The sequence below is a fragment of the Bidens hawaiensis genome, unplaced genomic scaffold, assembly GCF_021521415.1.
Source record: "Bidens hawaiensis isolate Kalapana, Puna unplaced genomic scaffold, B.hawaiensis_p1.1 tig00004283_1, whole genome shotgun sequence".
Lineage (NCBI taxonomy): Eukaryota > Viridiplantae > Streptophyta > Magnoliopsida > Asterales > Asteraceae > Bidens > Bidens hawaiensis.
Window position 1 is genome coordinate 1,644,305 of NW_027491258.1, and position 24,662 is coordinate 1,668,966.

At 34.1% G+C, this 24,662-nt stretch overlaps 3 protein-coding genes across 3 annotated transcripts in view; all 3 read right to left on the reverse strand.

Moving 5' to 3' along the window:
* The window catches only part of LOC143626185 (uncharacterized), a 27,286-nt gene extending 15,948 nt beyond the window's left edge, over window positions 1-11,338 (reverse strand). Inside the window, exons 1-4 of the mRNA XM_077096334.1 lie at window positions 11,301-11,338; window positions 10,699-11,231; window positions 10,277-10,563; window positions 10,014-10,116 (exon numbers count right to left, since the gene is read on the reverse strand). Of these exons, the coding sequence (XP_076952449.1) occupies window positions 10,014-10,116; window positions 10,277-10,563; window positions 10,699-11,112 (804 nt within the window). The 5' untranslated portion in view covers window positions 11,113-11,231; window positions 11,301-11,338. The remainder of the gene's footprint in view (window positions 1-10,013; window positions 10,117-10,276; window positions 10,564-10,698; window positions 11,232-11,300) is intronic.
* On the reverse strand, window positions 5,097-7,280 carry LOC143626169 (uncharacterized). The gene is made up of 7 exons (XM_077096324.1): window positions 7,270-7,280; window positions 7,084-7,191; window positions 6,521-6,632; window positions 6,259-6,423; window positions 5,780-5,872; window positions 5,423-5,497; window positions 5,097-5,312 (listed from the first exon to the last, which is right to left on the reverse strand). The coding sequence occupies exons 1-7, from the start codon at window positions 7,278-7,280 to the stop codon at window positions 5,097-5,099; spliced, it is 780 nt and encodes a 259-aa protein (XP_076952439.1).
* Window positions 11,119-24,662, reverse strand: part of LOC143626186 (uncharacterized) — a 27,294-nt gene continuing 13,750 nt past the window's right edge. The window contains exons 5-9 of the mRNA XM_077096335.1: window positions 12,261-12,395; window positions 11,891-11,982; window positions 11,600-11,705; window positions 11,301-11,409; window positions 11,119-11,231 (exon numbers count right to left, since the gene is read on the reverse strand). Of these exons, the coding sequence (XP_076952450.1) occupies window positions 11,119-11,231; window positions 11,301-11,409; window positions 11,600-11,705; window positions 11,891-11,982; window positions 12,261-12,395 (555 nt within the window). The remainder of the gene's footprint in view (window positions 11,232-11,300; window positions 11,410-11,599; window positions 11,706-11,890; window positions 11,983-12,260; window positions 12,396-24,662) is intronic.

The window sequence follows — 24,662 nt, forward strand, 5'->3', positions numbered from 1 at the left end:
TGATCACAAGCAAAAAACATGTATACACTCTTGCCAATTGATTGATAATTTTCAGTAGCAATTTTTTTTACTTAAATAGATTTCATATTTCATAACTAAACTTTGGTTTAGAATAATAATATTTTATTTTGTTCAACTCAAAAGCAATATTAGAAATCAGGCACTTTCATTGCTTTTAAAACAATGTAAGATAACAATAACATACAAAACCTTTTGATACACCTCCTCTTGCCAATCTTCACCATTTTGATTGCATGTCTGAACTGTCGATTCTACTCGATACAGATCCTTTATAGCTTCTATCTATAAGAAAAATGAACAAAAAATTAAAATTTATAGTATCTGTCATAAGTCATACCATCAATGCTATTTAATGATGTTTGATTGATATTTTATCAGTAACAATTATTTACAGCTCCTTTTGATGATTTTGTTCAACTCAAAAGCAATTCACAAATCTCAGGTGCTTTATATAAAAAGTTAAAAACTTAAAATAATATACATCACCATTTGATACACTTCCTCTTTCCCATCATTAACATCTGGATTGTCGGTCTGAGCTCTCGACTCTAGTTGAAACAAATCCTTCATCGCATCTATCTGTAATAAAAAAAATCAAGGTTATAGTGCCTATCACTTTGAATTTGTTCAACTCAAAAGCAATGTACAAATCTCGCGCGCTTATATAAAAAAATTAAGATAATATACATCACCTTTTGATACACTTCCTCTTGCCAATCTCCGCCATTTGCTGTCAAATCTATAACTTCTGAAGGGTTTACACTATTATTTGAAGCCGCAGAGTTTGCACGCGTGGGATTTTGTAATCTGTTCTCCATAGTCATCATCATGGAGCATATCTTCAGTGTATATTCAGACTGCAAACAAAATAAAAATACATGTTTTAAGACCCCAATGCGTACGCCAAACAGACTTCTAAAATCCTTGTTCCAAACGCAATAACCAAAAACCAAAAAACTAGTTAATAATATAAAGAATAAAGAACACGACAAACCTGACAAGCAGTATAAATCTCGTCTTCGATCCTCTCAGCTATATTCTTAAGTTCCTGTAGTTGCTCATATCCGGAGAATGGAAGATGCATCTTCAAGTTATCCATTCTACACATAATTAATAAAGTACATATGTCACTCAATATAATGCAAATAGTTGAAAACATTATTAAAAGGAACCATATAAGTACATACATCTTGTTCACGCTCCTTTGTCGCTGCAGTTGAGCCATCCAGTCACCAGATTCCGTTGCAGGGTCAGTAACAGCACCCTGATTACACATCCACGTACTCGTATCCATCTTCTGTTTGATGATTGATCTTCACAGTGACAGTCTATAATAAAAACTGTTACAACCAAAACTAATAAAAATGTGAGCTGAAACCGTAGTATGATTGCGTAAAAGTGTGCTGCAACTATTCTAAATCCGCAGTATGACTGCGTGTCACAGAGCAATTAGACAGTATTTTAAAAATTAGAAGAATTTGTGTGTGATCAGATGTATGGGTGTTAAACGGGTAGTGCTCGCGGGTTGGTGGGTCCCACTTGACATGAACCCGAAAATTCAACATGACCCAGAACTTGAAATTTGTGTAAAACACATGAACCCGAGCATAACCCGCATGTTTACGGGTTGACCCGAACATAACCTGATTGACCAAAAGTTTTTTATATTTTATTGATTTCACATATTAATATATTAAATTTTTTTACAACAAATCAATACAGTCTTGTATAAAACAATTACATTTTAATTATAAAATCTTATGTCAATCTCATTTTTAGCTATAAACTTTGGCATAAAATACCAAACCAAAATAATTTATTACATATAAAAACATTAATATAACATTATAAACAGTATATAGGTTAAACATGTCAAGCCGCGAACCTGCCAGCCAGGTTGATCCGAACACGACCAGTTTAGCTAGACAGGTTCACGGGTTTGACCCGAAACTAACCCAAACTCGTTTATACCAAAAATACAAGATGCCATGAACAGTCAAGCAGCATCAGTTTTCAATGACTTAATATTCTTTTGTTTAATTTTTTTTTCTTTAGTTTTGTAGTTATTATCTCATAATATTATAATAACGTAACAAAGTTTGGTGCCATTATAATAAACCAAAAACAATATGTGTTCCAACAAAACCAGACACAATGCCAACAAACCTGAAATCGAATGGAGTTATGAATCGAACTGATCGGTGATCGAATATAAATATACGATTATGTTTCAAAACCCTTTTTCTGTTTCTTATAAATAAAAGTGTTACCGAGTTTTACTTTTAACCTAATTGGTAAATTATTAATTTATGGGAGTTTGTTAATACGGTCCCTACGGTTTAGCATAAGTATCGAATACGGGGTCTAACGTTTTAAAGTAATAAGTTTGGTTATTGAAGTTTTCGTTTTATTACAATGCTGGGTATTAATCAATAGCGGCGGATCCAGAAAATTTTCTTACAAGGGTCGGAAATTTTTTGGTCGATACTCAATAATTACCGATATATATATATATATATATATATATATATATATATTCTGTTTGGTTCAGACGTTCGGGTCGGATCAAATTGGTATATACTTTTTATGATCCGGTTAAGATTTTCCAGTTGGGTCGGGTCATTTTAAAAAAATAATTAAACAAAATCTCATATATCGAAAAAAAAAGTAAGTGAAAACGTCGCTAAAAATGAATAATTAAAATACAATATATTTATAATTGTTATTTATGGGTTTTCAGTTTTTAAAATACAGCTGTAAAATCATCTAGTTTGACATCTTAAGCAAGTCTTAGTAAAAGAAAATACAACTATAATCTAACCTAACAATAAATTAGTATAAAAGCAACTGAAGTCTAGTAGAATAAAAGATGTTCAAAAAGAAAAAAAAATATTTAATTCTATTTTTATCATTAGTAAATATTTAATGAATGATGCGATATTTAACGGAAAGCCGGTGCAAATTAGTAATGTGGTATGTGATACGAAATAGGCCGAACATGGCCTCGATAACTTGGGAGAAATGACGAGCCTTTGAAGTATGAGGGTGTACTAACAATTTGTAAGTTAATGAATAATGATTCTAGATAGTATGGTAAATGGTAATTTTAACTTTGTTAGTTAGCACTTGCTACTCGAAATTGGTGTTGATCAAATATAAAAATGCTTGTTTTATCATTTAAAAAAATAATTAGAAGGTTGAGTATTTGGAAAGGTCTCCATGTGTCAGACACTTAATTGCTTTGAAACAAGATTTTCTTACAAAATTACCCCTACTACTACTATAAATGACTAAAAAGATGTTAAAATCCAGTCATCTTCTCCAAAATTTACTCATCGATGGGAAAATTTGCAGGTCATTTGTGAACGCCTTTTTCACTCAGGTCATCTTTCTTTCTTCATTTTATCAGTATTTCACAGTGTCGAAATTTTACAAGGGTCGGTGGAAATTTTAACGTATATATAACACTAAACTTTTATTTCACAGGGTACGGCCGACCCTCGCAACCGAAGCATAGGTCCGCCCCTGGTATTAATGCTAACTTTTGTTAATTTTTTTTTTGTTAAATTCAGGTGAAGTGAACAATAGTTATAAAGGTATTTGAGAATTCCAATGGGTAATGTTAACACACTAACGAGTTTACATGATTGCCAATGGGTATTGGGCTGGGTTGAGGCAAGATTTAACAATGGGGGTATAAAACTGGGACAACCAATACTAGTCTTGTTCTCATGGTTACATTACTTCGAATTTGCATGATTGATTAAAAGTTGCATGAAAATGATGATTAGTGAGATTGTGAGCAATATTTTGTGTGTGAGCCATATGAAAGTGTACTTTATTCTTGATTTAGATATCATAAATTAATTTTGGACTTAGAACTTGGTAGAAATACACACAAAAAATTGGGCTAATTAGTAGTAGTAGTGGTGTGTACATGTTCATTGAAATCATTTTTCGTTTACTAAATCAACTTCATTAACTTGTATGGGAATGATTTTGATTTTGTTGCGGATGATTTCAAATTATCAGGTAGGATATCGGGTATTGAAGAAACCGGTTCCGGGTCAGTTCTACCCAATATATCCGGGTAGACTTTACACCCGGGTTCTTTTTGCACTACTTTCCATGCAACTTTTCAAGCATTGTTATGATTTAGACCTGACAACATACTAACTTGAATAAGGTTCAATCAATCAGGTTTGGGTTAAACTGGACTATAACCAAATTTGGTTTGGGTCAAAGTGTTAACTTGCATCTTTCAATTACTACAAGACTTTAAATTTCTACAATTTTCTTGAATATTTTGTGGATCATTGTTGCATGGAATCAAACGCTCAAAGCTACTATGGGAAGCTAGTGGATCAAATACGTTTTGAGCAACAACTATATCATTGCCGAGCCATATATGCTTTGAGCTAGAGGTGGGAAAAAAAACAGGCACCAGATCAACCTAGTATATCCAACCCGTGGGTTCGAACCAGGTTTCTATTTCTCATACAAACCGGAACCGGATCCAGTTCCACCTCTACCCGGTCAAAACTTGGACTTGATCCGACCAAACCCCAATAAAAACCGGCAAAACTGGTCAAAACCCAGTAAAAAAACCGACCATGAATGTTGTGCACAATTACACATGACAAGTAAATAAAATCAGACTTCAATTTGGCACAAGCACCATGAATGTTGTGCACAAGCACAATTGCACATAACAAATAGATCTACATGAAATAGATATTGTCAACTTGGACATACCCAAGATATCATGCAATATGAAAGTTAAATAAGTTTTAGTTTAAATATACAAATGTAAAAGCGGGGAAGATGACATCGAAGCGTGTTGCCTACAAACCTATTTACAACCCATTAAAACTTTTTATACAATACTTACATTAAAAGGCATTCTAGTGTAACATTCTTCTATATACACACACTTCCCAGGATAGCATAAGTTTAAACAAAGATAAAAAGATAAGTATCACCCCCAAGATATCATGCAACATGAAAGCTCAATTGCTGGGTCCACTTGTCATATTATGTTGTCAAAAGTGTTAATACAACTATTATAGCCCGGGTCAAGCTTGTGCTTGCTGCTGCGAGGCCGCTGGTTTCCGCCTCAAATTGATGGCAAAAATAATCTGCCTCTCATATGTGGGTAGTTTGTCTTTATAAATAGCTAACATTCGATGCTTAGGGATTTGTAAGAATTGCATGAAAAACTCCAGCACATTTTTAATTTTTTTCAGTTTCTCAAGTCGCTCGTTTTCTGGTTGCTGAGGAAGAGAATTGTACTGGACAACAAAAGGTTTTCAACAAATGTCTTTTTTCTGAATGCATTCTAAATTCTATATGGTTTTTAAATTGAAAATATTCCCATTTTTAATATGAGCCATTAACTTACCTGATGCAGTTTGGAAACGAGTTGCTGGTTCATGTCAGTCAAATCTGGCAGATACAGTTCCTTCATAGCTTTTATCTGTAAAACGTTGGAAAACAAATGATATTCAAAATACGTTATTCCCCTTAGTTGTTTGATGCTATTTGAAAAGAACAGTAATAACTGCAAAAACTTGAATGCGCTCTGGACATTTAACTGAAATTTTCAGTAACAGCTTTTTAACTCAGATAGATAATCAGTGCCAAAAAACGAAGAAGCAAAAGTAAGCTTTGGTTTAGAATAGTAGTGTATGTTCAACTCGAAAGCAAATCGTGCTTTCACTACTTTAAAACAATGTAAGATAATAATAACATACAACACCTTTTGATATAATTCCTCTTGCCAATCATCACCATTTTGATTGCCCATCTGAGCTGTCGAATCCAGCAGATACAACTCTTTCATAGCTTTTATCTGTAATCAATAGAAAAAAAAAACAAGAAAGCAAGGTTATAGAGTCTATAACTGGAAAGAGATTAATAATCCCACTTATAGTTCATGTACATCAAAAGCATTAGTAAAAATATGTGATTCCCCTTTAGTTTCCTCTCGTTTTAAGTCAAAACTTCAAAACAAAAAAAATCACAAAAAATCTAGTATAAAAAAGAATGACAGCGATTACACCCAAAGTTTTATATGCGCTCTTGACATTTTATCGATATATTGTATCACGAATATTTACAGCACCTTTTAATGATGGTAATGCTTTTGTTCAACTCAAAAGCAATGTAAGAACCTCAGGTGCTTTAAAAGATATAGGTAAGATAATTTACAGAGCTTTTGTATACACTTCCGATTACCTTTTGATACACTTCCTCTCGCCAACCTCTGCTATTTGCTGTCGAATCTAATGATACTGAGGGGTTTACATTATTATGTAAAGCAGCAGAGTTTGAGCGTATAGGAAGTTCTAATCTAGTCTCCATAGTCAGCATCATGAAGCATATCTTCCGCGTATACTCCGACTGCAAACAAAATAAACTACATATTATCACTTGTCCTTAAGAACTGCAAATCTTCATTCCATAAAAGTAAAAAGCCAATAACCAAAAACTACAAAACCTGGGATGTGGCAGCGGTATAAATCTCCTTTTCAACCCTCTCAGCTATTTTCTTAAGTTCCTTTAGTCTCTCGTATTCGGTGAATGGGAGATGCCTCTTCAGGGTATCCATTCTACACATAATATAGTAGGGGTGAGCAATAACTGAACCGAAAACAGATGAAACCGAACCGAAATTGGCCGAAAACCGAAAAGCAATTATTGGTTATTTTTTGCACCCTCGGTTAACCGAACCGAACCATTCATATTGTCATACATTTCTAGCTTTTATACCTCTATTTCATGTATTTATCCATCCATTTCATGTCCTTCAAAGTTGAAATTTTAGCTCAAAATTGAATTTAGGTATTAACCGAACCGAAAACTGAATAGACCGACCAATTGAGCGAAAACCAATTGTTGGGGTTAATAACCGAGCCGTGCACACCGCTATAATAAAGTAGATTTGTCACTCAAAATAATGCAAATATTTATCAAAAATTTCATGAAAGCACATAATTATACAAAATAAAAGCATAATAAACCAGCAAATAAAAGAGAATACTAATATAATAAAGTACATACAACTTGTTGACGATGGTTTTCCGTTGCAATTGAGTCTTATTCCAATCACTAGATTCCATACAATTACTAGTATTCATCATCTTCTCTTCGCTGAATTGATTTTCAATCCTATTGTAACACGAAGAAATTATTAATAATTAATAAGAATTGATGCTAAAAAGCGTGTAGGCAGCATAGCGTACATACCTACCAGTCATTCGGATGCTCGAGTGGTAGGGTTCTTGTACCGGAGAAGACAGACAGTAGAGGAACTTGCTTGCCTCAGTTGAGCAAATAAATAATTTTAAAATTTAAAAAAGAATCATTTTCGCAATGACCCAAACCGATTAACCTGACCTGGACCTGAATAAGCAAATTCCGGACCTGAACCTGAATAAGCAAATTCCGGACGGGTTAAATAGGGTCAAATAGTATTAACCTGAACCTGAATTGTTAATAGGGTCGGGTTTCGGATTCATTTTGGGAAAAAAGTCGGGTTTCGGGTTAACCCGATTAGTGGTAATACTTTACTTTATATACAATAATTAAAAGGTGAACAAACACTATAAAGACAATAATGTAAGCTTTATAGAGAAGTTAATTATTCTGTTTGTTCGTGAACCATTCAGCGAATATTTCATTTACGTTGTGTTCTTTTAATTAAAAGAACGAACATAAACACATGTTTCACTCGTTCATCAATGTTTGTGAACGTTCATTTATAATCGTTCATTTAAGTTTGTTTACGTTCGTTCATGTTCGTTCACATATTAATAGAAAATCATTAAATATTTTTTGCATTTAGTAATTATATCACCCTAATATGTTTTATATTTGTTTGTGTTTATTTAAATGCGTTCATTTATGTTCATGAATGTATGTTTGTGTTCGTTAATGTATGTACATATATGTTCATTCATGTTTGTTTATCTTTGTTTAATTATGTTCATTTATGTTCATGAACTCTTCGTTTAGATTTTAAATAAACGAACATAAACGAACACGAACATATTTAGTTTTAAACTAGCGAACATGAACACAAATATTTGTTCGATTAAGTGTTCGTGTTCGTTAAAAGTTAAATGAAAGAACACGGACATGTCGTTGTTCATTTCTGTTTGGTTCGTTTACAAGTCTATATATGTAATTATAAGACAATTACTTGTAAAAGAAATTGAAAATTGAGTGGAATGAGAAATTTTGCAACCTGCAAGTTACAAACATAAAAAAACAACTTAAAATTATAAAGTAACATGGTTAACCCAATTAACCTGACAAACCCGAAACCCGAACTTTAATATGGTCGAGTTGCGGTTTAGATATTTTTTGAGGGTTGACTCGATGAACACCCCTAGTCGGCGTTATGGTTATACTTTGTTCTATTATTATAGTTATTAGAAATATCAAAATTAAGTAGCTATTTCAAGACAAATAAATTATCTATCTCAACTATATAAATAAATAAAACAAATAATATTGGTTAAGATAACATAATCTGGTCATAGTGAGCAACGAAGTTCTTCAAATTTATAGAGTGTGATGACCTAACACATAAGAAAATTACAGGTTCCAACAGAAAAAAAAAAAATGTTATCAATAAAGTTATGGACATATTGCAGTGGTAAGGTATCTCACTCTCTCTCCTTTATGTAGTTTAATTTTTTATATTTTGAAAAGTACATGTATAACTGTACATTAGTTTGTAGAAGTATTTAGGATTATGTTGGTATGTTGGTTTGCTTAAAAAAATTATATAAAATTGTTTAAATTAGTATTATTCTTTCTAATGACATACTAGAGACTCTTGATTTCACATTCAAAAATAAATAATAGTAACCAATATTATTTGTTTTATTTATTTATATAGTTGAAATAAATAATTTATTTGTCTTGAAATAGCTATTTAATTTTGATATTTCTAATAACTATAATAGAATAAAGTATAATCATAAGTATAATTATATAATAAAAATTAGTCATGGTTAAATTGCTAAAGACCATTGGGCATTGTTTTCACTCCACTTTATTTCGAAACCAACTCGGTTTTTCATTAGAGCTTATATCATAACATTCATGAAACAAATCAAACAACATTGTGTATTTAGATTTTCTTTTTGTTTTTTTTTTTAAAAAAACTGACAATATCCTTCCCGCCCTAGACACCCTACACGTTCGAGATTCCTTATTTTTACCTCTTTATAGCTTATAACTTATAATAAATTAATTAAAAAGTATTTGAGTTTCCTTATTATGTGAGAGGAAATGTTGATAAGTTCCACATTTGTAACTTATGAGTTATGACTTCTGTTAATAAGTCATAAGGAGGTAAAAATAAGGAATCCTAAGGGATGTGGCATGAGGCGGTATTCCAGCACACTTGGTCTAATGACTAAAGTTAATAAAATCATAAACGGCGGCTTTCTCATACAAAATGAAAGTTTCGATAAGTTTTTTTTTTCAAAAATATGCAAATGTAAAGCATAGAAGGCAAAAACTGTACTTGGTAACATAACTTCAAAAGAAGATAACAAGATTAAGCAGCACTCCAACATATTATACAATCTGAAAATTCAGACTCTGAGGCCCACTCACTGTTTTTTTTGTGAAGAACCACTTGAGACCTGCTATAAGGAGTTCATACTGCTACTTTGACCCGGGACAAGACTCAAGACTACAAAAAGGACTGTATGGAATTCATCATGTTATGTTGAGCAACGGATTTTGACTATACATGAATTAGTGAGTTATTCTCTATAGTCGGCATCTTCAAGGATATCTTCCGTCAATAATCAGACAGCAAACCAAATAAAATACATGACTTTAGGTCCCACGATACATTATCGTATACAAAAAACATGACATAACTTGCCAAATATTCAATCCAAAACGGAAAAAAAGGAAGAAGCAAATACTAGAAAACTATTAATATAATATTAAAGAACATAAGGAACCTGGCTTGTGGCAACAGCATAGAACCCCTCTTCAATCCTCTTGGCAAATTTGTTAAGTTCCTGTTCTCCAAAAGACGGAAGATGCCTCCTCAAGGTATCCATTCTACACAAAGTCAACAAATGTTGGTCAAAAGAATGCAAATAGTTGGCAGAAATTTCGGGTGGAATATATCATTTAACAAAATAAAAGTGCAGAGAACCAGCATAACCAGTTTTTAGAGCACAATAGATAAGATATTATAAGGATTAATATAAGTGCATACATCCTTTTTTGTATCCTTTCCCGTGAATCTGCTGACAGTTGATCCCTCCAATCACCAGATTCCATGGTGGGGTCCACAACAGTAGCACTTGCACCCTCAGTAGGTTTCAACCTCTGCTGATTTTGCTGGACGGCATTCCTCTGTTGTGGCAGCATCGGCTGTTGTAGCTTCTGCTGTTGCAGCATCTGCTGTTGTAACTTCTGCTGTTGCAGCATCTGCTGTTGCAGCATCGGCTGTTGTAGCTTCTGCTGCTGCAGTATCTGCTGTTGCAGCATCGGCTGTTGTAGCTTCTGCTGTTGCAGTATCTGCTGATGCAGCATTGGCTGTTGCTGCCCGTCAGAGTAGTTATATTGTTGTTCAATAAGCTGGCTTCTTTGAACATGAGATATATTTTGAATGTTTGAATTTCGAAAAACACTTACCATGGATTGTGGTAAGCTGCTGCCAGGTGACATTCCAGAAGATACACTAGACGAGCCTTGCATTCCACTTGAACCAATGTAATTATGCATCATATGTGACCTCATTTGCTGTTGCTGCTGAACGTGTGCTTGTTTTGCCATTTGTTGCAAATGTTGTCGATAAAGATAATGTGAATTTTGAGTTTGTGGCTGTTGCTGCGGTAGCTGTTGAGGAGTAAGTTGTTGGCGCCCTGGAATTTGTCTTTGGTTTGCAAAATTATTGTACCCCACTATATTTCCTACAGTATTTTGTTGGGCAGACATGTTCTGAATATTCTGCAAGTTTGAACTTTGACCAGAAACATTTGCCATGGGACGTTGTTGTAAGCCGCTGCCAGGTGGCAATCCAGATAATAAACTAGAAGAGCCTTGCATTCCAATTTAACCAATATTAGTGTTCATGCTCTGTGACATTATTTGTTGAAAATTGTTAGTTGTCACAGGAATAGAAAACTGTTGCCCTTGGTTGTTCACTTGCTGCATCACCTGAGAACCTATTCATCATAGAAACATCAAATAATGTACTTGCTGCATCACCGAGAAAAGAGTGTATTATGAAATACCTGGATCTAAGGGGTTATCACTATCAGCAGTAGAGTTTGATAGCATGGGATATTTTAAACTATTCTCCATTTTCAACATCTTCAAGGATATCTTGCATAGATATTCAGCCTGCATACCAAATAAATTACATGATATTATGTCCTACAATACATTACAGTACAGTAGTACACAACAAACATGATATCAATTTGTTGCTCCTATTTTGAAGTACTTAGATCATCTGTACATGAGGGCCTGTAAAATCTTCATTCAACAAAAGAGAAAAAGCAAAAACTACAAAACTAAGTTCTCTTCAAACCTGGCTTCTAACAGCAATATAGGTCTTCTCTTCAAACCTCACAGCTATTTTCTTAAGTTCTTGTAGTTCCTCGGGTCTAAGGGATGGATGATGCCAACTTTTGATCCTGCACAAGGTCATCGTGTGTCGGTCAAAACAATGCAAATAATAAGCATAAATACAGAAGGAAAACATCACTTTCTAAACAAAACGTTTGGAGAACCAGTCACACCAAACAATTGGCAATCAGCATAACAAAATTTTTAAAGCAAAGAAGGATAGAAAATTAGAAAGAATAATATAGGCACATACATCTTGTTCACGACCTGTTGTCGTACTTCAGCTTTCAACCCAGCCCTCCAATCACTAGATTCTAGTTCATACAGTTTCTTCATAGCTTTTATCTGTAATCAGAAAAAAAAAATGAAATCAATGTCAAAGAGGCTAGAGCATGTAATTAAAAAGAATTTAATATTCCGTCTCACTGATTATTATAAACATTAATAAAAACAAATGATTCCCCTTTTGTTTACTAATAAACTTAAGTCATAACCCCAATGCTATTCAAATAAACAGTATTAGTGGTGATGCTTTTATTCAACTCAAAAGCATATTGTGACATAGTTTTGTGATGTCACGTTCTTTCACTGCTATATAAGAAATATAAGATCATATACAACACCTTATGGTAAACTTCCTCTTGCCAATCTCCCCCAGTTAGATTGTCCGTTTGAGAAATTGAGGGGCCTGACATGGGATTTTGTAATCTAGTCTCAGTGGCCAGCATATTAAAGCATATCTTCCGTGAATATTCAGACTGCAAACCAAATAAATTACATCATTTTAGGTCCAGAAATATCTTACAATCTACAACAAACATGATATCACTTCCTAAAGAGTTGCAAACTCTTCATTCCACATTAGCAAAAAGGCAATAACCAAAAGCTGCAAAACTATTTATATAATATGAAGAACACAGCAAACCTGGTTTGTCGCAGCTGTGTAAATCTCCTCTTTAACCCTCTCAGCTATTTTCTTAAGTTCCCGCTGTCTCTCATATCCAGAGAAAGGAAGATGCTTTTTCAAGATATCCAATCTACACAAGGTCAATACATGTTGGTCAAACTAATGCAAATTTAAATCACAAGAGGAAAACAACATTTTAAAAATAAAAACGTAGCGAACCAGTCACTGAAGCAGGTTAGCATAACCAAATTTTACACACAAAATTAAAATGAATAATACAAGGACACACATCTTGTTCATGATTAGTTGTCGTTGTGGATGAGACCTCCAGTCACCAGATTCCATGGTGATCTCACCAACAGCGCCGTGTGCACCCTGAGTAGGTCTCTCATTACTTGTATCCATCTTCTAATTAATGCTTGATTATAAATCCTGTTGTGACAGTCCAAAATGAAATTACTGTAAGACAAGAATTAATAATAGATCAGATGCCACTTTAATAATTTTCAGTTCAAGTATTCCAAGGCTTCCAACTCCAGAAAAAAGATACAAATTCAAGATTTCTTTAGGCTATGCTTTTTATATTAAATACTACTCACTGTATTTTTATTTTCCGGTGCCACGCAACGCGCGTAACCTGAACTCTGAACGCATTTAACCATTGTTGTAAAAATCCCGACTAGGATCTGTTTAACCCCCAATTATTCGCTAGTCCCTCCCCTCCCGATTAGTTGCCGAATAATCCCTAGTCCCCACCCTACCACCCGACTAACGCCTAGCAAGTTCTACAACACCGGCTTAACCCAGTGTTCCGCACGAGTAACCGGTACCGGCTACATGTGTTTAAATGCCGGTTACACGCATTCCAGTGCCGGCTATGCACGTACAAGGGCGGAGCTTGTATTGTTACCCAGAGTTCTGTTTTTTTGCTCAATGGTGTAAATTTATGCGTTTTCGTCTCAAAATTTTTACACGCATTGCAAATTTACCCGTTTTCGTCTGAAAAATAGTTGACCGAGCTTCGCCATTGCGCGTGTTTAAGACTATTTTTATCTTGTGATTTAATTAATATCTGTAGCCCTAATTTATTATTACATGTTTTAAGGCATGTGATTTGTACAACAAATGGTTTCATGTAATCAGAATCATCTTATGTTATGACATCATCATCATTCTTCTTTATACACATCAAAACAGAACGTGATCACATCAATTATGCAACAATCAGTATAGATACTATACAGAAATCAAAATTACGTGTTTGCAGTAATAGTACTGCAGGTATCAGATTAAACCAAATTTGCAATCTAAGAGTAGACGATCGATCTAACTATCAAAGCAACTATGTACCAGTGGTTAATCGTTCGTCGGAGTTAGGGTTTTGGTTGCCGGAAGCAAATTGACGTGATCGTTTGTTTTTTCCGGCGCGTCTGATGGTAGGAAGGAAGGAAGGAAACTGAAGCAAACAATTATAACTTACATTACTATATAATAATAATAATAATAATAATAATAATATTAATATTAATAACAATAATATAATCAATTACAATATTATATGAATTTATTATTATTTTAGTCTCAACTTGGTCACGTTGGTTTTAGAGTTTGACTTTGTTGTTTCCGAGAGATCTATATTGTCGGTAAACAAAATCAAATAAAACATTGTTATGTTCATTTGTATTCGTGAACCATTCGTGAACAAGTTCAAACAATAAATTTCATTTGATCAGGTGTTGGCGAACCATTTGTTTTGTGATAAAAGTTTAACGGATGAACATAAACAAGACATTATCCGGTTTGGTTCGTTTACAACCCTATGCCCACTGCAAGTCTACAAGCCACGGGTTTTGTTTTTCATGATAGGTGTACGTTTTACGGTTTTATAATTTTTTTTCACACTATTTTGTAATCGGTTTAGCTGTTTGAAAAACAACACGTTTGATTTTTTTCCTCTATTCTTACGGATAGAGGAAAGACTTGCCTACATCTCACCCTCCCCTGACCCTACCGATAGCGTGCTATGCGGTGGGATATACAAGGCTTGATTGATTGATTATTTTTTGTTTAACATTTGTTAAAAAGTTATTAAAGTCGTATAAATGGCAAGTAATATGGTGGCGAGTTTGGATATGAGGCCACGATTTTGTGGTGGCGACTATCAAAGGGGTAGGTCGGCGTACAAGAGTGCGGTGGACGAACATATAGTCGGGCAAGGTGAGGCCGAGGAACCATTTTGATTAAGTTACTGTCACACCCCGACTTAGGGCCTAGGCGTGTGACCACAAGTTGGTACCTGTTTTGTAAATATATCAGAATTTATGGGTTAATTTTAGCGGAAGACTTTAGGTTGAATATATTATTAATTTACATTGAAAATTTACTCGGGAATTAAATACCCGAGTATTGGTTTACAAAAGATATGTTTTCATATTACAAGGATTTTATATCAAAAATGGAGTCATCTTGTACGCGCTTCTATCTTCATTAAGACTCCAATCCTTGCTAATGCTACTTATGCTTAATTACCTGCAATGGGTTGGAAAAATACGTTAGCTATATGCTGGTGAACACGTATGACTCAATAAAACATTTTGAATGACGATTACAATACAATTGTAGTTTTCTTGACAATCTCAGCGGAAACATTTCTACTTCCGGTATATGTACCACTGCCCTACACACACAACGGTATTCCCCGAGCCAAACGGCCCTAAACTGAGAACTGGTCATGACCGTTTAAGCTCGTGGCTTCATTGCCTTTGATTGATTGATTGAGCTTTAACAGTTATGTTTGGATCCAGACACATGCGTATTCGGTCTGAGTTGATATTATTCTCTACTTTGTATTATAATATTTTAGAGATTACTCGATCTCATGTAGACATTTGATTGACTCGTTAAGACAAACACCCGTTCGTCTCATTGAGTATAATTATGTTTTGACTGATTGAAAAGGTTTGAACGTATTCACCTGTACCGTCGGTGTTGTAAACCTTGACTGATTGTGAATGAAAACAATCATTCACAAATAGGTTCGTATGAATGTTTTGAATGATGTTAAGCTATGATTGTAAGCTTAACCTTGAAATCGTTTATCTTTGATTGTGAATGAAAACACTTAGTTTTATGTGACGTTTGATATAGCATGCTTTGGCCTAATAGGTTCTATCACGTTGGTAAGTTTCTCCAGGTAAGTAAACGGGTCCCCCGGTTGATTGGGATTTATGCGAATTACTTTTCCTTAGGTAAGAAACTTACTACTAATGATATCCCCCTTCCAGTTACTACATGCCCGTCAAAATATCTCTTTTGTTTAACATTACTTCATCATGAAGTAACGTTTTATGAAAATATGATTGTGAATGAATGTTTGTAAAATATGATCAAGGTTAAAGACCATAGCCTCGATTGATAGTCTAAGCTATAATTCAAATAACTTAAACATAACTCCTACCTTAATTCGGATGCTTAGATTGATAACACGATAAGGCAAGACTTGATCTACTCGCTTATGTGATTGCTAGCTTAATTCTAACTTCGTTTCTTACACATATTACGAGAAAATGGCACGTCAGCTCGTCACGACTATTGGGCACGCCTCCCTAGGTTAACTATGTGAAAAATGAAGGTGAGTTTGGGATGAATGGGGTTCATACCCTTCCTCCCCTTTTATAGCCGTTTTTGAACCCTATCGCGATACGCGACAGGTCCCTTGTGGCCCGTCGCGTATCGCGACGCCGCCATTTTACACCGCCTTATGCGGTGATGACACGTGGCCTGTCATATTGTGCCACGTGTCGACACGGTGTTCAACACGTGTCCGGTGACTCACCAAGCCCATCGCGCTACGCGATGGGTTGATTGTTACCCCGTCGCGTATCGCGATGGGAACAAATTTTCAGAATTTGCACTTTTGGTCCCTGTACTTCCTAAGTTATTACTTTTAAGCTTAAATTAAAGAGGGTAAAAGACGCGGTGTTACAGTTACATAGTTATTTCGGTAGTAATTTAGATAAAATAGATTTTGGATGAATATCTATACTATATATAAAGCATGAATGAGTGACCTCTTAATATTTAATAGGTATCAAACTTGTTGCTTTTATTACAAATTATAATGCATAATGTGACACCCACTTTTAAAAGTTTAATATAAGTTGAAGGTTTAGTTAACATTAAAATTAAAATTTAAGGATAGTTATAGAAATTTATATTAGCTTGGAGGAGCCACTATGAAACATTGAATGATGAGTGCAGGCCAAGTTTTTCTTGAATCATATCTTTATTTGTTTTAAATGTCCAACAAATGAATCATCATTTTTGAAGCCACAAAGCAACATCCCTTGTGAAGCCACGTAGGTGTATAAAACCTCCCCTGGATATTTAACACCTCCCCCAAATATGCCTTTCCTTTTTATGAAGCTCTCATCTATATCACCATATTATGTGTATATATATATCACCATATTATATGAATATACATACCTTCACATATTCATTGAGTTTTAAGGCTTTCATTTATTCACCTTATCTCAAAATAATAATAATAATAATAATAATATAGAGAGAGAAATACAGTAAAAAGAAAAAGGAAGTCAAGAGTGAAAAAGAAAATGGTAGCCAGCGACGATGGTCACTGCAGTGGTAAGATGACGGGTGCCATCATTGTTTGAGGGTGATGGGAACGGTAGTTAAAGGCGGCCGAAGATGGTGATCAACGATTGTCTTGGCACCGTTACTATGGCTTCCAACTCCAGAAAAAAGATACAAATTCAAGATTTCTTTAGGCTATGCTTTTTATATTAAATACTACTCACTGTATTTTTATTTTCCGGTGCCACGCAACGCGCGTAACCTGAACTCTGAACGCATTTAACCATTGTTGTAAAAATCCCGACTAGGATCTGTTTAACCCCCAATTATTCGCTAGTCCCTCCCCTCCCGATTAGTTGCCGAATAATCCCTAGTCCCCACCCTACCACCCGACTAACGCCTAGCAAGTTCTACAACACCGGCTTAACCCAGTGTTCCGCACGAGTAACCGGTACCGGCTACATGTGTTTAAATGCCGGTTACACGCATTCCAGTGCCGGCTATGCACGTACAAGGGCGGAGCTTGTATTGTTACCCAGAGTTCTGTTTTTTTGCTCAATGGTGTAAATTTATGCGTTTTCGTCTCAAAATTTTTACACGCATTGCAAATTTACCCGTTTTCGTCTGAAAAATATTTGACCGAGCTTCGCCATTGCGCGTGTTTAAGACTATTTTTATCTTGTGATTTAATTAATATCTGTAGCCCTAATTTATTATTACATGTTTTAAGGCATGTGATTTGTACAACAAATGGTTTCATGTAATCAGAATCATCTTATGTTATGACATCATCATCATTCTTCTTTATACACATCAAAACAGAACGTGATCACATCAATTATGCAACAATCAGTATAGATACTATACAGAAATCAAAATTACGTGTTTGCAGTAATAGTACTGCAGGTATCAGATTAAACCAAATTTGCAATCTAAGAGTAGACGATCGATCTAACTATCAAAGCAACTATGTACCAGTGGTTAATCGTTCGTCGGAGTTAGGGTTTTGGTTGCCGGAAGCAAATTGACGTGATCGTTTGTTTTTTCCGGCGCGTCTGATGGTAGGAAGGAAGGAAGGAAACTGAAGCAAACAATTATAACTTACATTACTATATAATAATAATAATAATAATAATAATAATAATATTAATAACAATAATAAAATCAATTACAATATTATATGAATTTATTATTATTTTAGTCTCAACTTGGTCACGTTGGTTTTAGAGTTTAACTTTGTTGTTTCCGAGAGATCTATATCGTCGGTAAACAAAATCAAATAAAACATTGTTATGTTCATTTGTATTCGTGAACCATTCGTGAACAAGTTCAAACAATAAATTTCATTTGATCAGGTGTTGGTGAACCATTTGTTTTGTGATAAAAGTTTAACGGATGAACATAAACAAGACATTATCCGGTTTGGTTCGTTTACAACCCTATGCCCACTGCAAGTCTACAAGCCACGGGTTTTGTTTTTCATGATAGGTGTACGTTTTACGGTTTTATAATTTTTTTTCACACTATTTTGTAATCGGTTTAGCTGTTTGAAAAACAACACGTTTGATTTTTTTCCTCTATTCTTACGGATAGAGGAAAGACTTGCCTACATCTCACCCTCCCCTGACCCTACCGATAGCGTGTTATGCGGTGGGATATACAGGGCTTGATTGATTGATTATTTTTAACATTTGTTAAAAAGTTATTAAAGTCGTATAAATGGCAAGTAATATGGTGGCGAGTTTGGATATGAGGCCACGATTTTGTGGTGGCGACTATCAAAGGGGTAGGTCGGCGTACAAGAGTGCGGTGGACGAACATATAGTCGGGCAAGGTGAGGCCGAGGAACCATTTTGATTAAGTTACTGTCACACCCCGACTTAGGGCCTAGGCGTGTGACCACAAGTTGGTACCTGTTTTGTAAATATATCAGAATTTATGGGTTAATTTTAGCGGAAGACTTTAGGTTGAATATATTATTAATTTACATTGAAAATTTACTCGGGAATTAAATACCCGAGTATTGATTTACAAAAGATATGTTTTCATATTACAAGGATTTTATATCAAAAATGGAGCCATCTTGTACGCGCTTCTATCTTCATTAAGACTCCAATCCTTGCTAATGCTACTTATGCTTAATTACCTGCAATGGGTTGGAAAAATACGTTAGCTATATGCTGGTGAACACGTATGACTCAATAAAACATTTTGAATGACGATTACAATACAATTGTAGTTTTCTTGACAATCTCAGCGGAAACATTTCTACTTCCGGTATATGTACCACTGCCCTACACACACAACGGTATTCCCCGAGCCAAACGGCCCTAAACTGAGAACTGGTCATGACCGTTTAAGCTCGTGGCTTCATTGCCTTTGATTGATTGATTGAGCTTTAACAGTTATGTTTGGATCCAGACACATGCGTATTCGGTCTGAGTTGATATTATTCTCTACTTTGTATTATAATGTTTTAGAGATTACTCGATCTCATGTAGACATTTGATTGACTCGTTAAGACAAACACCCGTTCGTCTCATTGAGTATAATTATGTTTTGACTGATTGAAAAGGTTTGAACGTATTCACCTGTACCGTCGGTGTTGTAAACCTTGACTGATTGATTGATTGACTGTGAATGATATTAACCTATACATAAATAGGTTCGTATGAATGTTTTGAATGATGTTAAGCTATGATTGTAAGCTTAACCTTGAAATCGTTTATCTTTGATTGTGAATGAAAACACTTAGTTTTATGTGACGTTTGATATAGCATGCTTTGGCCTAATAGTTTGTTTATAATATAGCTCATATAACCTTGAAGACGAGAAACTTGAAGATGATCACCTTCATTCAAACATCTCAGACCCTGGACATGTTTGTTAAAGATATATTTACAATTTGAAGTTACATTTTGTAAGAGTTATTAACCCTTTTTTTTGTGAGGTAGATTGCAACCTGTTATTCATTAAAGTCTACATAAGTCAAACTTTGAAATATAAATACATTTGCTGTTCATTAAAGTCAACATGGGTCAAAGTCAAACTTTGAAATCTAAATACATGCTTTGCCATACGATCCCATGACACAAAAATGAGTTAAAATCAAAGCTACAAATAAAATGAAAAATTAAGATTTGACTTGGTCTCAATAAAACTTCAAAAGCTAAAATTTTCTCATGCAGGTCAAATGGGCTGGGTCGGGCCAACCAACAAACACTTTTTATTTGTTTTTTTAAATATTATAAATAATCAACTTATTAAATACGCTTGCAAAGCTATATTATTACAATAACAGTCTAAAATTTTTATGTATAAAGCAATTAATCGGTTGACCCGTTTTCTTTTTGATTAAATCATTTAGTATATCCCATTTGACCTGTTAGACATAAAACAAAAACAAAAATCTGCCCGTTTTCCCACCAAAATTCCCGTAAAATCTCATTTTTTTTTGTTTTTTATGAATTTTTAAAATTATCAACTTGTTAAATACGACTGCAAAGCTAAATTATTACAATAACAGTGTAAAAATTTTTATGTCGTAATGCTTCTTTGGTTGTGCATAATGCTTCTTTTGATTGTACATGAAATATAGATTTTCTTTAATTACAGCCGAGGTTGTAGCAGGTTCAGCTGCATGGCTTGGTAGAGGACTTTCGTGTGTTTATGCTCAGAGTTGAGAAGATGATTTCATGGAAAGTTAAGAAAAAGATCCGTCTAATGAGTTTCAGTAAATTTCATGTTTTGTTTTGTTTTTTAAGATTTAGCATTGATTATTTATGTTCCGATGACGTGGAGGTCTGTTATAACAGTGCTGGTGGGTTTATAACACTGGAGAACTTATTGTATTTCAGTACATGTAATGGCTTTTGATATATTTATTTGGTGTTAATTTTTATTTTTGATACATAAATCATTTCAAGATATTTTTAGATATCAGGAAGGTGATAGGTTCATGTAAGAATATCCTTGTAGCTGGTGTTAATATCACATTCACACTTATTTAGATGTTGCACCTTGAAGCAGGTTCCAGCTTGCTTTTGTGAGTATTTTGCAGTAATTTTAATTATTTGTATTACAATCAAGTTCTTGATGGTATTTGGATTTGGGTTGTTTCAATCTTAGATTTTTTGTAGTGGTTGATTAGTTGATCCTCATCAAATATTAATGGTCATAGTTGCAGATGCTTTGAGAACAATCGAATATGGGCTAAAGAGTTGATTTGAATGTCGGCTTAGTCTTTAAGCTATGTTTTTTTTTCTAGGTACCTACTTTTCTTTTCATTCGTGTTCTTGAATTCCTTTCATCATTCGCCGTTTACTTGACTACTACCCAGTTAATTTAGTACGGTTGAAGAATCGAATCACCTGTCGGCTTACTACTTAAGGTATGATTATTCGGTATCTAATTTATTGGTGTTTTTGGCTTAAACATTTTGATTATATGCTTATGTAAGGAATTCATTAGGTTTTTTTCATAAGTTGTTTGAATGTCAGGAGGCTATACCAATCCAGATAACATTCAGATTAATAGTTAACTCCAGATATTATCTCGGCCTCCACTTTAAAAGTTCGGGTCGTGATCAAACCTTTATTGATAGCATGATAGTATCCGGACCTAAACTGTCCCAATACTATCAATACTAATTTGATAAATGAACGAACAAATATTTTGTTCATTTAAATAAATGAACGAACACGATGAGTTTTTAGAAATTGTTTTTTATTCAGATTTTGAACTAATGGCCGGCAAAAGAATAGAATGTTTGGTGAACCTTTCAACGGAAAGTTCGTTTATGTTTATTTAATAAGTGAGCAAACATTAACTAAATTTTTAGTTCGTTTGATTAAAAATTTGTTCTTCTGTTTAAGTTCAAGTTCGTTTAACACATATAACTATTAAGTTTTATAGTTTTTAAAATACACAGATAGATGTTTTTCTATTCATTCAATGAACCGAACATTCGGTGAAACGCGAAGACAGAATTGCAAAATGATTAAAAACAAAAACTTAAATAAGCCCGCGTAACACGCGGGCTAAAAGCTAGTACATATATATATATATATATAGATAAAGGATAAAATACGAAAATCCTTTATCGTACAATAGGTACGCGATATTCTCAGACGTCCATCTTCAATAACCATAAAATCACAATTACGCGAGCCGGCCTCCGTCAACCTCTTCTCCCGTCGATTCCGTCCATCTTCACCATCGCCGTTCAACGATTCCGTCTACCATCCACCTTCGCGACCACCATCTTCTTCCGACACAACCATCAATCGTTGCTCACATGTCAGTTGATAAAATTGACCAATTGAAATTGAAATTGTTGAACTAATTGATCAATTAAACTTTGAAATTGGTCCAATTAATCATCAATTTGAAGTTTCAATTAATCAATTTTGAGTTTTGCAGAAACCCAGTTGCAGGCGTTCCATATTTTGTTCCTACGATCGAATCAATGATCAAATTAACGGTCGATTGACGATTGTTTGATGATTATGAGATTATATGAAGTGATTTCAGTGTTCAATTTCATGTTTACAGGTGTTTAATTTTTTTTTTTTGTTAGTTTTAGAAGTTCTGAACATCCAGAACTTCCTAGAACTTCTAAACTTTTTTGAACACCCAGAACTTATTAGAACTTTTAAACTTTTTTGAACACTCAGAGCTTCTTAAAACTTCTAAACTTAAACTTTATCACAACTTATAAACTTTATTGAACATGCAGAACTTCTTAGAACGTATTAGAACTTCTTAGAACTTCTAAACTTTTTTGAACACCCAGAACTTCTAAACTTTATCAGAACTTCTAAACTTTTTTTAACAACCTGAACTTCTTAGAACGTATTAGAACGTTTAAAGATGTTCATTGTTTTTTGAACACCCAGAACTTCATTGAACGTATTAGAACGTTTAAAGATGCTCTTTTTTTGGTCAGAACGTTTAAAGGTCTTCAGTTTTGTTTCAGAACGTTTAAACATAATATTTTGAACCCTAATCAGAGCTCGATTGAGTGCGTTATTTCTGCAATTCCATAATCGATTGATGATTCTAAAGCCTCTTACACATCAATTCGATTGATTAAATCATCAATTTTGGTGTTTATTTTGGTCAGAACGTTTAAACTTTGAGCAGAACGTTTAAACATGAACCCTAATCGTAGCTCAATTAAGTGTGTTAATTTGTATTTTCATAATCGATTGATGATTCTAAAGCCACTTACACATCAATTCGATTGATTAAATCATCAATTTTTGATCAATTTGAAGATTTTTAATGTTCAGGGACGTTCTATTTCAATTTTGGTTTTTGACTTTAGAGATTTCATACTTTAAGCTATGATTAGAGTTTAGAAATTGGATTAGATTGAGCGACAAGTTCCGAATTTGGATCAGAGTTGATTTGTAATCGACGAATTTTGATCGCGAACTGCTGTTGGGTTATTTACGAAATTGCCAACGCGCGTTTTTTAATCAAACGCTCTAGAATGTCGCGTACCTAATGTATGATAAGCCATTATTGTACGTTAACTCACCCCTATATATATATATATAGAGAGAGAGAGAGAGAGAGAGTTTGAATCAAATACAAATGAAATTAACGTGTTAAATGTGAGAATCAAGTAGAGTAATTATATATACAAGTAGAGTAATTATGTAATTACTCTACTTGTATATATAGTTACTCTACTTGATTCTCACATTTAGCACATTAATTTCATTTGTACATTAACCTTCCCCTATATATATAATGTATTTGTAATTCGTGATTATGGTATCTAAGTTGAACATGATGAATCAATAACTTACAACACCTTTTGATGTACTTTTTCTTGCCACATCTGGTTTCGGTTGGCTAGATCTGAAGGCCGGCATTAGGTTTTGGGGCCTAACGAAGTTGGCATATATGGTTTCCGGTGTTCGAGAACCATTAAATGTTTACACTCGATTGGTTCGGTTGGTTTTTCGAACCATGGTAATGACCGAAAGGAGGGAATGGTTGGTTCGGGTTATTTCAAAGATTCACTTTTGTATGTTTTTTTGAAGAAATTGGTGTATAGTTTGTATGAAATGGAGATGAAGTTGGAGGAGAAGAAGTATATATATATATATATATATATATATATATATATATATATATATATATATATATATATTGTTTTATTTAATTTGTTTTTCTAGTTGAAGACCGTTTGCAACGATCAAATGATTTAAATAATAATATAAAGAGGTGACGAAAACTCAACCCCCCCCCCCCCTTCACGCCTGTTGTCAACAAGGGGGGTGTTCTCTTGAAAAATCGCCCCCATCATCCACTACGGATAGCCTTAATCACCCCCCCCCCCCCCTCTCTCTCTTTTAAATGTGTATCATTTCTATGATTTAAATGAAAACTCTTCTTCAAATAGTGTACATGTCACTTTCAAATGAAAATATTTTTTGCAATACTCACCATGTCTAGTCGAATAATTCAAAGAGAAAACAAGACTGATCACTAAACAAATATCTTTATT